At 44.8% G+C, this 19,496-nt stretch overlaps 1 protein-coding gene across 1 annotated transcript in view; it reads left to right on the forward strand.

Moving 5' to 3' along the window:
* ME3 (malic enzyme 3) overlaps positions 1-19,496 on the forward strand; it is an 84,863-nt gene that overhangs the window by 53,930 nt on the left and 11,437 nt on the right. The window contains exons 8-11 of the mRNA XM_035114891.2: positions 764-867; positions 10,312-10,421; positions 17,515-17,612; positions 18,694-18,807. Coding sequence (XP_034970782.2) covers positions 764-867; positions 10,312-10,421; positions 17,515-17,612; positions 18,694-18,807 — 426 coding nt within the window. The remainder of the gene's footprint in view (positions 1-763; positions 868-10,311; positions 10,422-17,514; positions 17,613-18,693; positions 18,808-19,496) is intronic.

Consider the following 19,496-nt stretch of genomic DNA (forward strand, 5'->3'; position numbering starts at 1 on the left):
AATTGTAGTCCAAAACATCTGGAGGGCCGAAGTTTGGGGATGCCTGCTATAGAGACATTCGTATTAGCCTCATCTCCCCACTACTCCATAAGTACCCAGGGAGCATAGGACAATGTTATACCTCCCTGCTGCTGTCATATACCAATCCTGCTCCAACATGCAATGTTGCCAGATTCTGCACAGCAGCGTTCAAAATTAATCAGATGGTGACCCGTGGCACAAACTAGATTTAATTTAAAAGAAGGGTTAGGAACATTAAACGGATATGGAAGAACATAAAAAGGTTAGTCAATCAATCAATCACCTTTATTAGGCATGACAAATTCAAGAGCTTCAGAACAAAATTATGGATAAAACATTCACGTTACAGACTTCATGAAATAAAATACATATTAATTAAATTAATATTTTAAAACGATATACATAAAAGGTTAGTATTGTAAAAGACTACAGCCATCAGTTTAGAGAGCACTCTGGTGTGAGTGTTCATTAAATCTAGTTTGCTATGCTAGAACGCCGAGACAAGGATAGACCTCACAGTGCAAAATATATCTGCATTTGCTTTATCCCCTCGGGGGGCTGATTTAATTGCACAGAAACCATACGGCCTGCAGAGTTGGGTCTTATTTGGGGTTAACTGCCTGAAATGGAGGTAACTATCGGGCATTCTGCTGAATGGATTGAATATGAGTTTCTACCTTGCTGGGCCAAAAAGCAGCAGACAGACAGACGTCATTATTTTCTCTCTCACACTCCATTTCAGGCCCTCCTGAACGATCCGCTCTACATTGGCCTGAAGCACAAGAGAGTTCGTGGGAAACAGTACGACAGCCTGATTGATGAGTTTATGCAAGCAGTTGCCAACAAGTGAGTGGAATTTCGAGTGCGCGTGTTTTCTCCCATTAGCTGCTTGGCGTTAAGAGAGGTTAAAACTAGCCACGCAAACAGTCCGTTTCAAGGCAAGACTCGGGCAGAGGGGAGCCATTGAATATGTGCCCCTACGGGTGGTCTGAGAATGACCCTTTGTGCTCGAGTCAAGGTTATTTACGTCCACAGAAATCTGATGGGAGAGAGACTCATTTATCTGGAACAATTTCCTGCTGTCATCGTAGGCCCCTCAAGAAGAGACAGATGTGACTCACATACAGACATGTTAAACGACGCTCAGTTATCACCGGGGTGGTTAAATGTATTTCTGTATTTTTATTTTTATTTTTAAACAGCAACCAGGATACTTTGAGAGAAGCCATGACTGTTCAAAGTATGGTGGTGCACTTTTAAATGTCTAGTTCTGATGCATACCCTCCAACATTCCTCTGATCAAAATTGGGACACTGGGTTTTTGGGTCCCGAGCTATTGCGGGAGGTAGTGCATAAGACCAAAAATACGAGCATCTTTTGGTCCGGTGCTCTGGCGTGAGCCAGCTGGACCGAAAAACGAATTGGGACAGTATGCAGATGGGGCTTGAGCGGGAGGGGAAATTATATAACCCCCATGCATATTTTAGCAGATTAGAATATTGCAATTTGCCTAGCTATGCAAATTCAGATAAAGAGGGACATTGGAAGCTTATACCACACCAGGCGGCTGGTCCACTTAATTCAACATTGCCTACACTGACTGGAAACAGCTCACCAGGACTTCAGACAGCTCTATTTGGAAATGCCATTGGGAAATCACCCTTGGGATACAAAGCATGTTCTCTACCACTGAACTGTGGCCCTTCCCTGTAAACATATCAGCAGAAATTCAATAAATCAACTTAAGCATATATTGGTGGGAGAGATCGAAAAGAGAGTAACGGTGATTGGAGTCTCTCGGGCTCTCTGTCCTTTCTCCATACTGTGGTTTAGCAGGCCCTTTGAACATGGATCTTTAAAGTGGAGCACTATCATAAGCATTTAGATTCCCCTTGAGAACCAGGGAGCTGCTTCCACTGGGAATCTCTCCTACCAGCTCAGAGAAACAGGGAGTTTAATGGAACACAGGAGAGGAAACTTAAATGAAGAGTCACAGCCCTAATGTTAACGTTGCAATTCATTAGTAACAACCAGCAGCTGTTCTGATCTCCCAGGATTCCTGGAGGCGCCTGCAATTAGCCACTTGATGATGGTGCCTCAGGCATGTAGCTATTTTTCAAACGTGAGCAATTAATAGATTTTCGAATAGCAATGCAAACCAGAGTTGTGAGGTTGATATGCAAGCCGTTCCCCTAAAGCAGATCAGCTGGTCGGTGCTGCTTGCAAATCCACCTATGGGGCAGCTGTAGCTTTACCTGCCCCACACCTGACATTGTAAGGCAGGTGGGTGCGGCTTGACATGGCCAGTGCATCCTCAATTTGGGAGGCTTGGCCCTCCTGAATAGGCTCATGAGCTAGCGGTTTCCCATAAACGACATAGGACCCAAATATCTTAAGAGTTACCTTCCTCCATAATGAATTGAAGGGGTTGGACTAGATGACCCTTTGGTCCCTTCCAGTTCTAAGATTCTATGAATCTGCCTGACCCTTGAGATCAGCCATTGAGATCCTCCTCCATGATCCCTTAACCATCTGCACACAGCATGTGAGCACAGGAGACATAGCCCCTTTTTTGGTGGTGCTAAAACAGTTCCAGTGCCCTGTGAAAAGACTGGGAAGATAATTAAGCAAGGGTTAAAATGATTTTTAGTTAAGTCACCTGCCTTTTAATAATCAGTTAATCATAATCATACATTTGCATATTGCAAAAATTATCTCATGCTTCAATTTAATAAACAAAAACTACCACTCTGTTTAAAAGAAGGAACATCCTTAACATTTTCTTCTCCTTCAGTGCTAACCTAGAGCCAAACTGTGTTTTAAAAAAGTTAAAGTGTTTCCTTATCTTCCAGCATCAGCGGTTTTATTTTTCTCCCTCCGCAATTAAATTGGTTTCCAATTAAGAAATTAAAGTTTTGTATGATGCACCTGCCAATTAAACGGCAAGCTTATCATCTCTGCAAGGTTGACATTCTCACCATTCCAGCAGAAAGGGCAAGAGGCAGAAATTCCAGGGGCAGATTGGTGGGGGGAAGGGCTAAGCTGGCACTCCTGGGGAGTAATCCAATTCCGTTCACATTTGCAGGTGAACCTATCTAATTTTGCACTTTCAGAAATGATTTGTGTGAACAGCCATCCTTCAAAATTCACACCTCTCTGAAATTTGCAATGCACTTCTTGAGTTAAGTCACGTGTACCAAAATGCACACACACACACACACTGTGAATAAAAGTGCATATATCGATAAAAAAAGCATTCAAATGAATTATTACTGGACATTGCACACAAAATATGTCAGGAGAAATTCACAATAAGATGCCAATGAGTTTTCATGAGGGGTTCAAGGGAGCGATCACAACTCAATATAGAAATGTGGAGAAATAAACATAAGGGTGGAAATTGAGAAACTAGAGAGGAAATGAAATCGACAGATTCACCAATCCCCAGCTGCCACTGGAGAAATTGAACCTGACACCAAAATTCGCCAGTGAAATACTTAAAACAAATATGACCTCATGCTGATTTCTCTGGACCTCATTTGAGACCTATCCACACTGACCTGGAAATAAGTCCCACTGAACAGAATGGGACTAACGTCTGAGTAGGCATGCAAAGGATTGCACCGGCTAAGCTGAAAAACCCTGTGCAGACTTGCAGGTTCCACCGAACTTAGTGGTGTTTGTTTCCAAATGAAGAACATGTAGGATGGTGCTTCACATGTCCTCCTCCCCATGTCCTCCTCCCTTTTGCCTCTTCCCTCTCTGCAATACTGTGCTGCAGCCGTGTCAGCCGTAGGTCTCCAGGTATCGGGAAAATGTCAGTTTCTGGTCCATCCTCAAAGCGCCTGCTCTATGTTAGCGTGATGGGTGTTTGAACGAGCGGCTCAGATGCGCTCCCACACTCTCAGGAGCGCTGTCGCTGAAGTCTCATTAAACTGTCAACAGCCTTCTCCTATTTCCTTTCACGCCGCACACCCATTTTGCCAGGCTGACTGCGAAAAGGAGAAGCTCGCTCCCTTTCATCAGCCCTCCTCCCCTGTTTTGACAGCAGGCCGCAAATCCCGAGAATGCAGACACTCGGGTCGACCGGCGCAACTTTGTTGGAGGAGGAGGAGGGAATGGCAGGAAACATAGTTGAGAGATGCTTCGTTCAGCCAGTATTCCTGACCCAAACTCCTAGGGTTGGGGGACCCATGCCGTTCCCCATTTCCAGATGTTGTTGGCGTTCCCCATCATCTCTGACCATTGGCCATACTGGTAGGGAGCTGTTATTATTTTTACCCTTTGCCTCAAACCCCAGGGTAGGTTTTAGCATTATAATGCAATATTAAAAACCATTTACAGCAACTTGCAGTCACCAAGGTGGGTTCGAAAAATCTCCACCTCGGGTGCCAAAAGACAGAGCAAAAAGGTGCGTCTTCACCATTGGCCAGAAGGTCCCAGGTGCAACTCTATGGAGAGAGAATTTCACAAATTTAAGGCTGCTGCAGAGAGAGCACCCTCTTCTGGTCCACCACTCCTAAGCTTCTAAGAAGGCCCCCTTTGCTGATCTTAGCACTCGAGGTGGGTGAGCCTGTAGGAAAAGAGGTAGTCTTTCAAGTGTTTGGGACCCAAGTTGTTGAGTTGGAATCCAACAGAATCTCAAGGGCAGTAGTAGGCTTCAATCGCCTTTAGCTGTCAAATTCAAGTTGCACAATTAAAGTAGATTTTGAACTCCTGCACAACAAACCCGCTTCCTCCCCGAGTCCTTTCTGCAGCCAGGAAAGTGACAGGCGAAATTCATCATCAAGAAGTGTGGGATAACGCGTACTTGACACCCAACATTGTCTAACCTCCCCACAAAAAAATCAGGACAGATGCTCGCTAAATAGCCAGCAGGCAAATCACAATGGATTCTGAATGCACAGGTCATCTGAAAGCACTCATGAGAAGTGGGTTGGTGCAGTAGGCCTGGGAATTTTCCGCCAAGTATTCATTTGTTTGCAGAGCCCCGCTGAGAGGCTGTGCCCTTTGCTCCAGCTGAGTGCCGATTCCTGATACGTGGTGATGTGGTAAATCTCACGGGCAGGCAGAGTAAATGTTCTTGCTAACAGGATTGTGAGGCCAAAGGCAACCAGCTTTATTAAACACGAACCTTGGAATTTGGGGCCTTCTCCAAACCGATGCCAATGTTTTGTACTTGTTTTGTACCACAAACCCTGTGTTCTGTACCCCCTCCCCCCAAAAATGTGCAATTGATACATCAAACTAGGATTTGCTATCAGTTTGGAGGGGATTCCAAATTTCAGGGTTTGCATTTAATAAAGTTTATGCAACCTCCAATCCCCCCCCCCCGGAGATTTCTTAATATTTTTATATTGCATTGATTTTCTTATCCCTTTCTGTTTATTCTGCCAGTTGCACTACCTCTCATATGAGTAGCCTTGGGCAACCTGGAATAGAAAGAAGGGATATGAAAACGGGATTTAAGAAATACCGAAAATTGTTACACTTTTTCAGATCCAACCACTTTAAGTTGGGGGTGGGGGGCTCTCCAGTCAACCTGTTTACTGAGTACAGTGGTACCTCGACATCCGAATGACTCGACTTCCGAAGGTTTCTACTTCCAAAGTCAGCAAACCCGGAAGTCTTTTTGCCACGCACGCGTTGCATGCGCAAAACGGACGCTTCGACAACCGAAGAATTCGACTTAGGAAGAGCGCCGCGGAACGGATCGCGTTCGTAAGTCGAGGTACCACTGTACAGTATTCATCTTGATTGGCATGTCACAAGGCTTGCATGGGGGTTATAATATTTTCAAGCCACACACCTATTTCCTGCCATAAGCTACTTTGTTGTTTTTCTTACCTACCGCACAAACATCTCCCAGTGCAAACATCTCCAGGGAGAAGTCTGCTCTCTGACCAAGATCCAGTCCTTTAATGCTGCCTTACTCTGCAGCCCGGGAGGATTCCGATAGTTAATTGGGACCAATTATTCCAAGACTCTGCTTCTGCGCTTATGCCTCCAACCATGCCATCCTTTCTCAGCTGTGAGAAAACATTGAGTCATGTGAACTCTCCCTTGCAATTTGCAGTCCAGCAGTAACTGTACTTCATGTGATGTTAGCGCACGTTTTCATAGACCAATTTCTTCAGCCCGATGAGTCTGAGGTGACCTTTCGTTTTCCTAATCATGCAGTTTTCGCCCTTTCTGATTTTTGCATCATCCGCTAAACCAAGAATGCATACTATTTCCCCACTGCAAGCACTCCATGCTTGTCGTGTTACTCATTCTCTCTGATAAACCCATCAGGGCAAACCCTGGGCTGCCTGTCTTCTTTTACTGGCTCGAGGGAAGAAGGGAGCCTAAACTTGGGGGAAGCTTCTCTTCCTTTCTCCAAGTGAGTATTTTGGCAGGAATTTTGATGCCGAACACTCGCTCTCGTAAATGTCAGGGTCCGCGTTGGGAAGAGTTTGCGAGGGCAGAGCCTGTAAGTGGGTCATCCGTGTGAAACTTGCAAGAAGCTGCCAGAAGGCTAATATTTTTTCTAAGCGTTCATGGTTTTGATTCTGCATTGGAGAGCCAGTGTGGCGTAGTGGTTAAGAGCAGTAGACTCGTAATCTGGGGAACCGGGTTCGTGTCTCCGCTCCTCCACATGCAGCTGCTGGGTAACCTTGGGCTAGTCACACTTCTTTGAAGTCTCTCAGCCCCACCCACCTCACAGAGTGTTTGTTGTGGGGGAGGAAGGGAAAGGAGAATGTTAGCCACTTTGAGACTCCTTAGGGTAGTGATAAAGCGGGATATCAAATCCAAACTCCTCCTCCTCCTCCTCCTCTTCTTCTTCTTCTTCTTCTTCTTCTTCTTCTTCTTCTTCTTCTTCTTCTTCTTCTTCTTCTTCTTCTTCTTCTTCTTCTTCTTCTTCTTCTTCTTCTTCTTCTTCCTGCAGAGTAAAGTGTTGTTTTCTTCCGGATGAGCCAGCAGTTTCAGAGTTTGACCCACAGGACTCAGGCTGGGGCACTGTTCATGGGTGCCCTGGGTCTTTTGAAGTGGGTGGGTCTCCTCATGCCACATGCTCACGATCCCTGTTTTGCACCTTCCTTTGTGCTCGGGTCCTACTTGCGGGTTTTCCTTGGGCATCTTTGTTGGCCGCTGTATTGCATTAGATGGGCCTTTGAGCCGATCCGGAAGAGCTCTTCTGCATTCCTATGGCTCTCCTCTTCATCTCTTCCTTAAAAAGAGAACAAGACGCTGGAGCCCTTTTTGTGGTCCACTTTGGGATAAGGGTATGGCCTCTTGCGGGTCACATGCTTCTAGCTGAGAACCAATCATTTCAGCAAGGTTCTGTGGAACACCGGGTCAAACATAGCATACCCCCCTATCAGGGGCAGATTTAGGTTTGATGAAGCCCTAAGCTACTGAAGGTAATGGGGCCCTTGATAAGTCCAGCTGACCTTTGTCAACAACAAATTGCCACCATTTTCAGTGTTGAATATATGCTATATGGTAATTTATGGACCTAATAGGTATCGAAAGCCATTTGCACATAACAAAATATGTATTTTATCAGAGTAATTGATACAGAAATGAGCAAACCAGTGGTATTTTAGGGAGCAGGCGAGCAGGCGGGGCCCATTGCTTACATCACAGGAGCCTACACAACACAAAACACTGTTACTGTATGTAGGTTTTATTTTATTTGTTTTTTATCTTATATTTTGGAAATGTACATCCAGTACATAATAAAAACATTAGCAGGATCATTGTAATCACCTGCTGTTTCATAAGAGTATATCTTTACAGTAGAAAATTAAATGTGCAAGTGAAATGAATTTGGATATGCAGAAGATATTAAAAAATAAATTTAAGGAACCACAGAAAGGGGGAAGGAAGTCAAATTTTGAAAGGTTAAATTGATTGTAAAATGAATGAAAATGTATACATTTGAAAATTAGAAATAAAAAATGAGATATTTTTTTTAAAAGATAGCGTACCCCACAAGTGTCCTGATTTAACCAGAACCTGATTTAACCAGCCGCCATGGCTTCATGTTCCATTCTGGCTCCTGTGCTAGAGCTTGGGACCAAAACGTGGGTGTTTTTCGGTTCTGCATGTGGCACACGTCCATTGGCCGACTCCAGAGCACGGCACCCAAAAAACAGGAGGAAAACTTACTTTGACCCCGTGCGTCACCACTCTCCTCTTCCTCCTTCTGCTACGAACTTCCGGAAGTACGTCTGCATTGTCTGGAGGAGGAGGAAACTGGTTGCGATGCTGCAGAAGCTGGGGCAACCTTCCCTGGGCCGCTCTGGACAGAACAGTGTCTCCCGATGTCGTACAGGCCGGGGCAACCTTCCCCAGGACACTCTGTTCCATGTGGCCCTCTCCCGAGGCTGTGGAGCAGGAGGCGGAAGACAAAACAGAAATAGGAGAGGGGAAGGGGAATGGGGGCCAGGGAATGAGTTGCAGCAATGAGCAGGCAGGCAAGAAAGGGTTTGGCAGCAAGGAGGGGGCGAGCGACAGGATGGGGGGTGCCCCAAATTTCCTCCCAAAATGTTGGGGGGTGTATAAGATAGTAGCATTTAAGTGGAGATATATTTCTATTTTAAAAAAGAAAGAAAGAAAGAAAGAAAGAAAGAAAGAAAGAAAGAAAGAAAGAAAGAAAGAAAGAAAGGAGCTTTTATGACATGTTTTACAAGAGGCTCCCGATAAACGGGTACCTGCCTGTAGAATGAATAGGATGAGGTGCCTTTGTAGGAGTTGAGTGCTCCCCCCCACACACACACACACAAACACAAACACCTTCAAAGGAGGGAGTTACTTGTCTGGTTCCATAAAGAGAGGCCATCATTGGACCTTCCTGCTGACAGGCACTTTTTAGCACCGTAGCAGGAGAAATTGTTCACAAATATCGACAACAACAAAAAGGCCCCGTCTGAGAGAGGCTGACAAAGGCTGCAGTCTTTTTAAAAGCTGCAATGAATGGGGCTCTCAGTGGCCTGGCTAGAAGCGAAGCATGATTTGTCTGGTTTCAGTTTCTGGTTTCAAGCCCTTGGTGTGCCCTACTTGTTCATGTTGTATTTCTCAGGGAGAGCTGTGCCAATGTTTCCTTGCAATGCTTGAGGTCCCAAAGGCAGCGTTATTGTGATTATGATTATTCATACACTGCAGGATTTAGTTCTCTCTCTTTTCTTTTTTGTCACTTGGGATGCCTCCTGACTGTCACCGTTCTTTGCGAGGGATTCAAGCACACACCAAAGGTGTAGGTTTGCACGGTTAAAGCAGGTTAAAGGGCCCCGATACACCAGTGCAAAACACAAATCCACTTTAAAGGAGAAGCTTGGCTTTCTACAGTTTGGAAACTGACAGGCAAGTGCTTTGGAAAGTGTAAAATGAACAAATCGCTAACAGGGTGACATATAGGCACCCCTCAAGCAAGGATTAAGCATTAGTTATGATTTATTTGCATTGAGGTCCTATAACCTCAATGCAAATAAATCACAACTAATGTTTAATAAAGACCAGGTACATTCCTAACTTCCATGTAAGCTTTGTGCAAGAAATTTCAGGATGAATGCTTGATAAACATGTCATTTGGAGGAGCATATAGTCATTGAACATACTAATAACTTGCTGGCCAGCTCTATGTCTATCTCTTGTTTATTCAGGTACATTTGAGAAGACATTATTGATTCCTGCCCTCCTTGTAGCCCACAAGCAGACAAATGCCAAAATCAGAAATTTGCCTCTCGAGTCATCTGTTTTGTGCTTCCCAAATATAGGTGGCAAAGGAATGTGTTTTGAATGGGTTTTTTTTTTACACCGAATTTGATGGTTCCAAGCCGACAGAGCCTGCCTTGTGTTGGACCACATCTTAAACCTGTCTGACATTCAACACTAGCCCTACTCAGAGTAGACCCGTCAAACTTAAAGGCCATGGCTCACATAGGTTCATTTCAGTGGTTCTACTCCAGGCATCCCCAAACTTTGGCCCTCCAGATGTTTTGGACTACAATTCCCATCTTCCCTGACCACTGGTCCTGTTAGCTGGGGATCATGGGAGTTGTAGGCCAAAACATCTGGAGGGCCGCAGTTTGGGGATGCCTGTTCTACTCTGAATACAACCTATTGTCAGGATCTTTTAATGTTTTTTTTAAAAAAATGTTTTTAATGGTTGACCAGCTGTGTGCAAAATTAAGAGTATTCTATAATGCTTTGCAAAGATGGATCTTCAATTTCTTCCTGGAAAAACTTGCGCTGACACGAGACACCAGCTCAGTTTTATCTTGGTCTTTCTTTTGAAACCTCCAGGTATGGGATGAATTGCCTCATTCAGTTTGAAGACTTTGCCAACGCCAACGCCTTCCGGCTTCTCAACAAATACCGCGACAGATATTGCACGTTCAATGATGACATTCAAGGTAAGAGATGCAGAGCGTTCGCTGACGAGACACAGGACTCGGTACCACGTTCTGTGGGGGTTTGCATGGAGATCCTCTCTGCTGTCGAGGAAATTGGTCCAAGGATGAGCACAGAAGCTGCGTGGCGTCTTGGACATGGATGTGCTGAACTAGCTCATCCCAGACTTGAGGAAAAAGTCCACAGGGGCATTCGGAAATGTTCCTGGCAGCGGATGACACCCATTAATACAACTATCTGGCAGTAGGAAGACTCATTTCTTCTTGGCTGCTACTGTGATGTCAGTAACAGATGGTAAGGTTCTGGATGACATGGAGCTACCATCAACTGGGTTTCTCTGGGGCTTGTTCAGTTTTTTGCGACGCCTCGTTGATCTTTTCCTTTTTAAGTACTGAAAAGGGGCTCTATAGACAGATAAGTGTTTTTGAGCCTCTTTCCTGCTGTTGGGGGGGGGCTGGGGGCTTTAATTATGCTTGCATTAGGCTGCTGAGGAATGCAAATTCACAGTCACATTGCAGCCTTTTGTGGTCAACTGAATTCTGGATTACACGTCCACACACACACACACACACACACACACACACACACACAACGTCTTATTCCTTTCACTGATGCAGTTTTCTTCCACAAACCCCACTCTCCGGTCCCCTGTAAAACTGGAAAGATAACTGGGAAACACTGTTAGTTTCTTGTGTTAGTGGACCCCACCCCCTACTCAGGAGAAATGCCTTGGTGCATCTTCAGCAACACAACTGGACACCTTCACCTGCCTCAGCTGCAACCAAACATGTCTCTCCTGTATCGGCCTCTACAGGTGCTGCAACCTTCCAACAGTTTGGCTTCGCCCCCCAAAGGCGCACTCCTCCATTGTCTCCCAACATAGACAGATGCCAACAACAACAAGTTCCGTAGCATTTTATCAGTAATAGTGCATTTAGTGTCGGATTTACGCTGCACCGTCCACACGTCATCCCGCTTCGAGAGTTGCAATGTCGTTGCCTTATGGCCAACTGGAGGGGCACTATAGTGCAATGAAAGCGGGATAAAAGGGGGGGGAACACACACAGAATGCTTGCGATATGAAAAGTTCCAGGGTTCCGGGGGGAAGTTACAGAACCAGGCACCAATTGGAAATGCAGCCGGCAGCCCTCTGCAAAACTTTTGTAGGTACAAGCAGTCCCATTATGAGGGCAAATCGTCCTGAATGCAGGAGGGTCCCTCCCTTCTTCCAACCATGATGTTTCACTTGGCTTCCTTTTTTGCAGCTTCCAAAAGGCATGTGTGGCATTCCATCAATAATAATAATAATAATAATACCCTGTCCATCTGGCTGAGTTTCCCCAGCCACTCTGGGAGGCTTCCAGCAGAATATAAAAACATAAAAGAATGTCAAGTGTTTCACCAGAGGGTGGGGTGGGGCAGGGGGAAGGAATGGCAGCAGGGTGAGTTAGAAAGATATTGGTAGGATTAAGGGCACTAGGAGAAGGGGACAACAGAGGACGAGATGGTTGGACAGTGTTCTTGAAGCTATGAACATGAGTTTGACCAAACTGCGGGAGGCAGTGCAAGACAGGAGTGCCTGGCGTGCTATGGTCCATGGGGTCACGAAGAGTCGGACACGACTAAACAACTAAACAACAACAACAACAACAACAACAAGGACCCCTACAGATGTCCTTGTCATTTTTGCATCCACGATAATTTGTGCTCATGATGGTTTCAAGGTGGTCACATGCAATTCCACTTTCAACGCTGCACCCTCAAGGGTTTTGGGGGTGGGCATGCTGCTTTTCCAAATATAACTTCCTGTTGAAAAATTTTATACCACAAATTCTCCAGGATTTTTGATTTTTGGTGGGGTTTTTTGTTTGCGGGGTCGGGTCCCGCTTTTGTTACACTATAGCGCAATGGTGCCCCTCTAGCAACAGTAATGTGCTAACTTTGGGATAGCCTCATGGAGCAACTAATAAAGGAAAATGAAGTGTGTGGATCAGGCATCCCCAAACTGTGGCCCTCCAGATGTTTTGGCCTACAACTCCCATGATCCCTAGCTAACAGAACCAGTGGTCAGGGAAGATGGGAATTGTAGTCCAAAACATCTGGAGGGCCGAAGTTTGGGGATGCCTGGTGTGGATGATTCAGGATAAACCCACGGCTAATGCATGATTATCTCATTAATGGTGTTTTATAGAATACACCTGCCAAAAACAAAACAAAAAAACACCAGTCTGAAGGACCAAATATCAGCCTAGTCTCAGAGCAGTATGGCCAGAATCCAGGCTGGGAAGATGGGGGAATGCCTTGTCCCACACTAGCTAGAGGGCGATTGTGGTGACATTTAAAGCAGAATAAGCGTAACTTGTGAACAATGGTGCATTAACTGAAATGGGGGGAGACTCCCAGGAGACAATTAAAGCTTTGATTCCAGCCTTCCTCTCCCTTTCCAAAGGAGACTTACAGCTGGAATCCTAAACACACACTCTTTCAAATAAGCCCGATTGAAATGAAAGCCACTTACTTGCAAGTAAACATGGTGACGGACTGGGCCCTTAGCCAGTCTAGCTTCCCTTTGTTAATTAAGGAACTCTGTTTGAAGTAGAAACTTGCAAGTTTGCGGAAAGCAAAGAGACCAGTTTACAAAAGAATCCCTTCAGCAATCTGTGGCAAGATTAATTTTTTTAAGAGTGACCCTTTGGGATTAAACAAACATTGATTAGCCAACAGTTTGTGCAAAGCAGCTGTGAACACTTTTTCATTTCTTTTTTTTACCCCACTTCAAGTTCAGCAAACTGTAATCCCAAAGATAAATTATTCTTCTGCACCCAGGGTGCATTAATTTTGGTGTCTTTTGAGTAATTGGAGAGCGAGAGAACAAACATGTGGAGACGATGGAGGATTAGAAACACATTTTGAGGAGGGGGGGGGGACCCTATTACTGGTTCTTGTCATTGCACCAAAGCCTTGCAACCTTTCCATCCTATCTGGAATTGAAGGATAGGATTAGGAGTAACGACACACCCTGTCTCGCAGGGATATGGGCTTCTTAAAACCACATCACAGAACAGGCTGAGTCATACACCAACATCGATTCCTCAACCCACCCACCCCACTTCTTCTATCTTTATGAGAGCATTTTTTTAAAAAAAAACAAAAACTCCCTGAGTTTATTTGGCAAAGTGTCCACCTAGTTAGTTAGCTGTACCGACGAACTATTAATCCGTAGCTCCACCTAGTGGATAGAGGAGTGCAGAGCAGTTTTGAGATGATGAATATACAGTGGTACCTTGGTTTATGGACACAATTGGTTCCAGAAGTCTGTTCATAAACTGAAGCGTTCATAAACTGAAGCGAACTTTCCCATTGAAAGTTATGGAAAGTGGATTAATCCGTTCCAGACGGGTCCGCGGAGTACTCAACCTGAAGCGTACTTAACCCGAAGCATGGGTGTAACTGAAGCGAACTTTCCCATTGAAAGTAATGGAAAGTGAATTAATCCGTTCCAGATGGGTCCGCAGCGTTCATAAACCGATAATTCGTTAACCAAGGTTCTACTGTATATATATAATATAAATCAGGCACATCCAACAGGTAGATCGTGATCTACCGGTAGATTACTGGACGTCTGTGGTAGATCACTGGCTTCCCCCAAAGAAGCTCATCATTTTTGCCCTGAACCCCTAAAAAACGTGGCTTTCCCCCTCCCTAAAAAAAGTTCAACAACTTTGACTGAACCCCTTAAAAGGGGGTGGATCACTGCCAGTTTTTAACTGTGAGTAGATCGTAGTCTCTTGGGAGTTGGCCACCCCTGCGATAGATAGATAGATAGATAGATAGATAGATAGATAGATAGATAGATAGATAGATAGATGATAGATAGATAGATAGATAGATGATAGATAGATGATAGAAAGGTAAAGGGACCCCTGACCATTAAGTCCAGTCGCGGACGACTCTGGGGTTGCGGCGCTCATCTCACCTTATTGGCCGAGGGAGCCAGCGTACAGCTTTCGGGTCATGTGGCCATCATGACTAAGCCGCTCCTGCCGAGCCAGAGCAGCACACGGAAACGCCGTTTACCTTCCCACCGGAGCGGTACCTATTTATCTACTGGCACGTTGACGTGCTTTCAAACTGCTAGGTTGGCAGGAGCTGGGACAGGAGCTCACCCTGTTGCGGGGATGCGAACCGCCAACCTTCTGATCAGCAAGCCCTGGACTCTGTGGTTTAGACCACAGCGCCACCCGCGTCGATAGATAGATAGATACCCTTAATTTTTTTAATAGTACAAGAATGGACTCTTGCATAAAGGCCCTTTTAAAGCGATTATAGGAAACAGCAAAGACACCAGCGGAGGTCTTGTAAGCAGCCTTCTAAGAAACGGTGGTTTGATTACAACTGCAGGATGGTTTCATTTGAAGCAGGAAGGAAAACAACTGTGTGTGTTTTGGGCATTGAGCTGGTTGGTCAACACCCAGAACACAGGAAACTGCCTTTAAAATCCCCACCTTGGGCCAGTCACTGCCTAACCTACCTCACAGGGTTATTGTGGGGATTAAATGAGGAGTGGGAGGGGAGCCATGTACGTCACCTTGAGCTCCCTGGAGGAAAAGATAATGCAATATCTATTGGAAATGCAATAGGGGGGGGGGAGATAAATAAATCAGGCAGTTGGTCCTTCTAGCTCAGCATTCTTGGAAGTGATTGGCAGTGACTGTTCTGCAAGAGACTCTCTCAGCCTTACCTGGAGATGCTGGGGATTAAATCTGGCACCTTTTTGCAGGCTGAGTTAGGGCTCTACCCCCCCACACACACACACCTGTGATGTCTATTCTTGAAAATGTTTTGCAGCTTTAAAAAATAAATTTATTAATAATGATGATGAAAATAATCCATCCTTCACCCTAAGGTCCCAGGGCTGGATACAGCTGGTCACGTCTCTTTTGTAGTTGAGCCCAGAGCTGGATACAGCATTGATACACAATATTAAAAACAGTTCAGAACCATTCACAGTCACCTTATAGCCCAGCTCGGTCACTGAGATCATCTGCAGGAGCAGATGAGTTCTCTGAGTTTGTGAGGCTCGTTTGGCAACAGTGGAAAACTGAGCCTTGAGTATCATCAGTCCTGTGGAACTCCCTGCCAATAGAGATTCAGCAGGCACCTTCTGCGCCAACTTTTAAACGACTTCTGGAAAATCTTTCGATTCCACCGGGCCTATGCAGGCAATGAAGAATACTTCCTTCCACAGTGGTCCTCAGGTGTCTGTTTTTAACTTTTGTATGTGGCTTTTAATTTTACAGTTTTATTTATTGGTTTTTATTTATTTATTAAATATGTATACCTCCCTTCATCCAAAGATCTCAGGGTGGTTCGCAACATAAAAATACAAGGCAGAAGCACAACAAATGTAATAATACCAAGAACAAAACAAAACAATCACACACACACACACACACACACACCCTTCCCACAAACACATTTAAAAAGATATAGGATGTTAATCAGCCCAAAACCTGGTTGAAGAGGAATGTTTTTGCCCAATGCCTAAAGATATGTAATGAAGGTGCCAGGCAGGCCTCCCTGAGAGCAATCCACAAACGGAGAGCCACATCGGGAAAGGCCCGTTCTTGTGTTGCCGCCTTCCAGACCTCTCATGAAAGAGGAGGCACATGAAGATGGTGATCTTGGGGTCTGGGTCTGTTCATATGGGGAGAGACAGTTCTTGAGGTGTTGCGGTCCTGAGCCGTTTTAAGGTTTTATAGGTCAAGACCAGCACCTTGAATTGGGTCTGGAAACTAATTGGCAGCAGGTACAGTTTGATGTAAACCACTTTGCTATCTAAATTTTTAAGACATGGCGGTGAACATATATTTTACTAAATAACTAGAAAGTGGGTCCTAAAAATACACACCACAAGGGTAAAAAAGGTGATGGGTGGGGGGAACCAAATAAAGGGCTAAGCATAGAATCCTACCTGTGCAACTTCTTCAAAAGGAAAAAAAAGAATAGCTCACCTGAAGTGTGCAGAAGGAGGCGGATTGACAGCTGAGCCAACATTCAGCTCATTGGATTTCATGAACGCCATAGCAAATTGTAAAGCTGTGTTCACACTGCGGGCAAGGAACCTGCTGTGATTACTCTTCAAATAACTGTCTGTATTTACCCTTTGATGTGGAGTTTCCTAACACTTAAAAGCAGAGCAGCAGCACCTGCTGGGTTTTAAATGTTGCTTAGATTGCATGCTTGCCCAAGATAATGTTGAAATCTCTCCCCCTCCTGAACTATTCATTATAGTTTTCTCTGTGCCTGAGACAGGCATGGAAGGGGGCGGATGAAGGAAATTAAAGGGAAATCTGTGTTGATTTTTAAACCTAGCTGGATAAATGTTTCCTAAGTCTGTGATCTGAAAGACTGCTAATGTGCTCAGCGTTCTGCTCATGGGCTTCCTGGAGACATATGGTTGCGCCTTTTGGAAACACAATGCAAGACGACAAGCATTTGGGCTGATCCAGGAGGGCTCTTGTTGCATTCCTTTGTTTTTCATCCATATTCAGCGCTGCACATCTTCCATTTCAGAACGAACCTGAGCAATGCACAAGTCACCTTGTGTTTCTCAAATGCGGGTCCCCAGCTGTTGTTGGACTACAACTCCCATCATCCCTAGCTAGCAGGACCAGCGGTCAGGAATGATGGGAGTTCTCGTCCGACAACAGTACAAAATACTACCAAAATACAAAATGAGGCATTATAACAATCAACACATTTAAGACAGGCAGCAAAATACACTTCAAAGCAAACACCTTGCAGAACTTGCACCATGCTCCAGAAGCTGCTAGGGACAGAAACATATTTGTTAACCATTTCAAATCAGCAAGAAGTTCCATAATTTTGATGCCACCACTGAAAAAGCCCTGTTTTTTTCAACCGTCCAACAGATCTCATGAGTAAACGGGACTGAAAACAGTTGTCTCTGCTGCTGATTTTGAATTCAGCCCCAGGAAAGTTTGTCTGTCTTGTTAACTCTGTGTTCCCAGGGACATTTCCACCAACTGCATGTAACTCTATGGGGTTTGAGGTTGTTGTTGTTTCCCCCAGGAACTGCCTCTGTTGCAGTAGCTGGCATCCTTGCAGCCTTGAGGATCACAAAGAACAAGCTTTCTGACCACAAATTCGTCTTCCAAGGAGCTGGAGAGGTAGGATTCCTCTTACTCTGAGGAAAGGCCAAACAAGCCACCATTTTCCTTTTGCTCTCAGGAGGGAGGCGGGGGTAGTTTTGAGCTTGCAGCTCTGCTCACATGGTAGCTTTGCAGAAAGAGATTACACAGCTGTGAGGGAGATGGACCCTTGTGTTTATGGCTTGGGATGTGAGCCTGCATTTGCGCCAAATCCCTAAAGATCCTGCAGTGTTTCGTAGAGAATGAGACATGACCCACGGCTATCCATATTTCACAGGGTTCTGCTTTGTGTCTAGTGAATGATGTAAACAGTGCTTCAGATTTTTTTAAACAAAAAATAATAACACACAAAAACCAAAACCAGCCAGATACCAGAATCAACTCCCTTCCCAGGTGATTTTTCTTTCCGGTTTATTTCCCTTGAGGAAATGAGTTAGAATTACAAAAATGCACAGTCGGAAGAGACCACAAAGGTCTACTAATTCAACCCCTTGGTAAATGCAGGTTCTACAGTGCAGAAATGGATGACCACCCATCACCTGCTTAGGAGTCTCCAGCAAAAGGTAGCCCACCACCTCCCAACTCTGCCTGTGGTCACTATCAAACAACTCTAACTGATAGGCAATTTCTCCTAATAGAGGAAATGATTGGTGGTGGTGGTTGATTAGATTTATATATTGCCTTTCATCAGAGTGGTTCAGAAGATAAAAGCAAATATATAGTTAAAACCCGCCACCCCAAAAAACCCCACAATTAAAAGGCTGTAGAATATTAATCAGCCAAAGGCCTGGCTGAAGAGGAATGCTTTTGCCTGGCATCTAAAGATATGTAACGAAGGCGCCAGGCGAGCCTCCCTGGGGAGAGCATTCCACAAATGGGGAGCCACTGCAGAAAAGGCCCCGTTCTTGTATCACCACCCTCTGGACGTCTTGTGGAGGAGGTACACGAAGAAGGGCTTCAGAAGATGATCACAGAGTCTGGGTCTGTTTATATGGGGATAGGTCATCCTTGAGGTATTGCGGTCCTCAGGCTTTAGAGGTCAACACCAGCACTTTGAATTGGGCCCATAATTGGTTGTCTTTTCTGCCTGTGTTTTCAGGCGGCGATGGGCATAGCTCACCTGATTGTGATGGCCCTGGAGAAGGAAGGAATTTCAAGGGGAGAAGCTATCAAAAAAATCTGGATGGTGGACTCCAAGGGACTCATTGTAAAGGTATTAACCACAGAACTATGCTCTCCATCCTGGGGCAAGGCGGGGTGGCAGAGCAGCTTTGCAAATGTTTGGGATGGTTCAGTGCAGAAATGAGAGAAGCCTATTGTGAAGAACACCTACCTATTGGCGGTGTACCCATCCAAAGGCACAAGCACATGTATGCCAATATAACTTGACAGTCCAGCATGCTGCTGTATAATACTTGTCCGTAATGCAGTTTGCAATGGTGAGTTCACAGGACTCATGGAATCCTGTCCCATTTCCATCCTCTCTTCCTTTTGAAAACCGAGTCCAGTTCCCCAAGGCCTCTGAACATAGGAATATATTAGTTATTTCTCAACTCCTCTTTCCCCCTCCTTGCTCCAACCCCAAGCATTTGGGATAGATAGCTTTAAAAAAAAATTAACACGCACATACTGACAAAACCAAATAGAATGAAATATCCATTAAACAGAAAAGTGGTGTGTCAAATTTTAAATGATGCCATCATCTCCCTTCTTTGACCATCAAAAGTCAACACAGCAAATGACATACCCTCCAACATTTCTCCAATGGAAATAGGGACATCCCATTCCATAATGATAAGTTTACTATTTATACCCCATGGATCTTACTGGGTTGCCCCAGCACTTTGGGCAGCTTCCAACATATATCGAAACATAATTAAACATTAAACAATTTTTTAAAAA

Source organism: Zootoca vivipara, chromosome 4, assembly GCF_963506605.1.
Source record: "Zootoca vivipara chromosome 4, rZooViv1.1, whole genome shotgun sequence".
Lineage (NCBI taxonomy): Eukaryota > Metazoa > Chordata > Lepidosauria > Squamata > Lacertidae > Zootoca > Zootoca vivipara.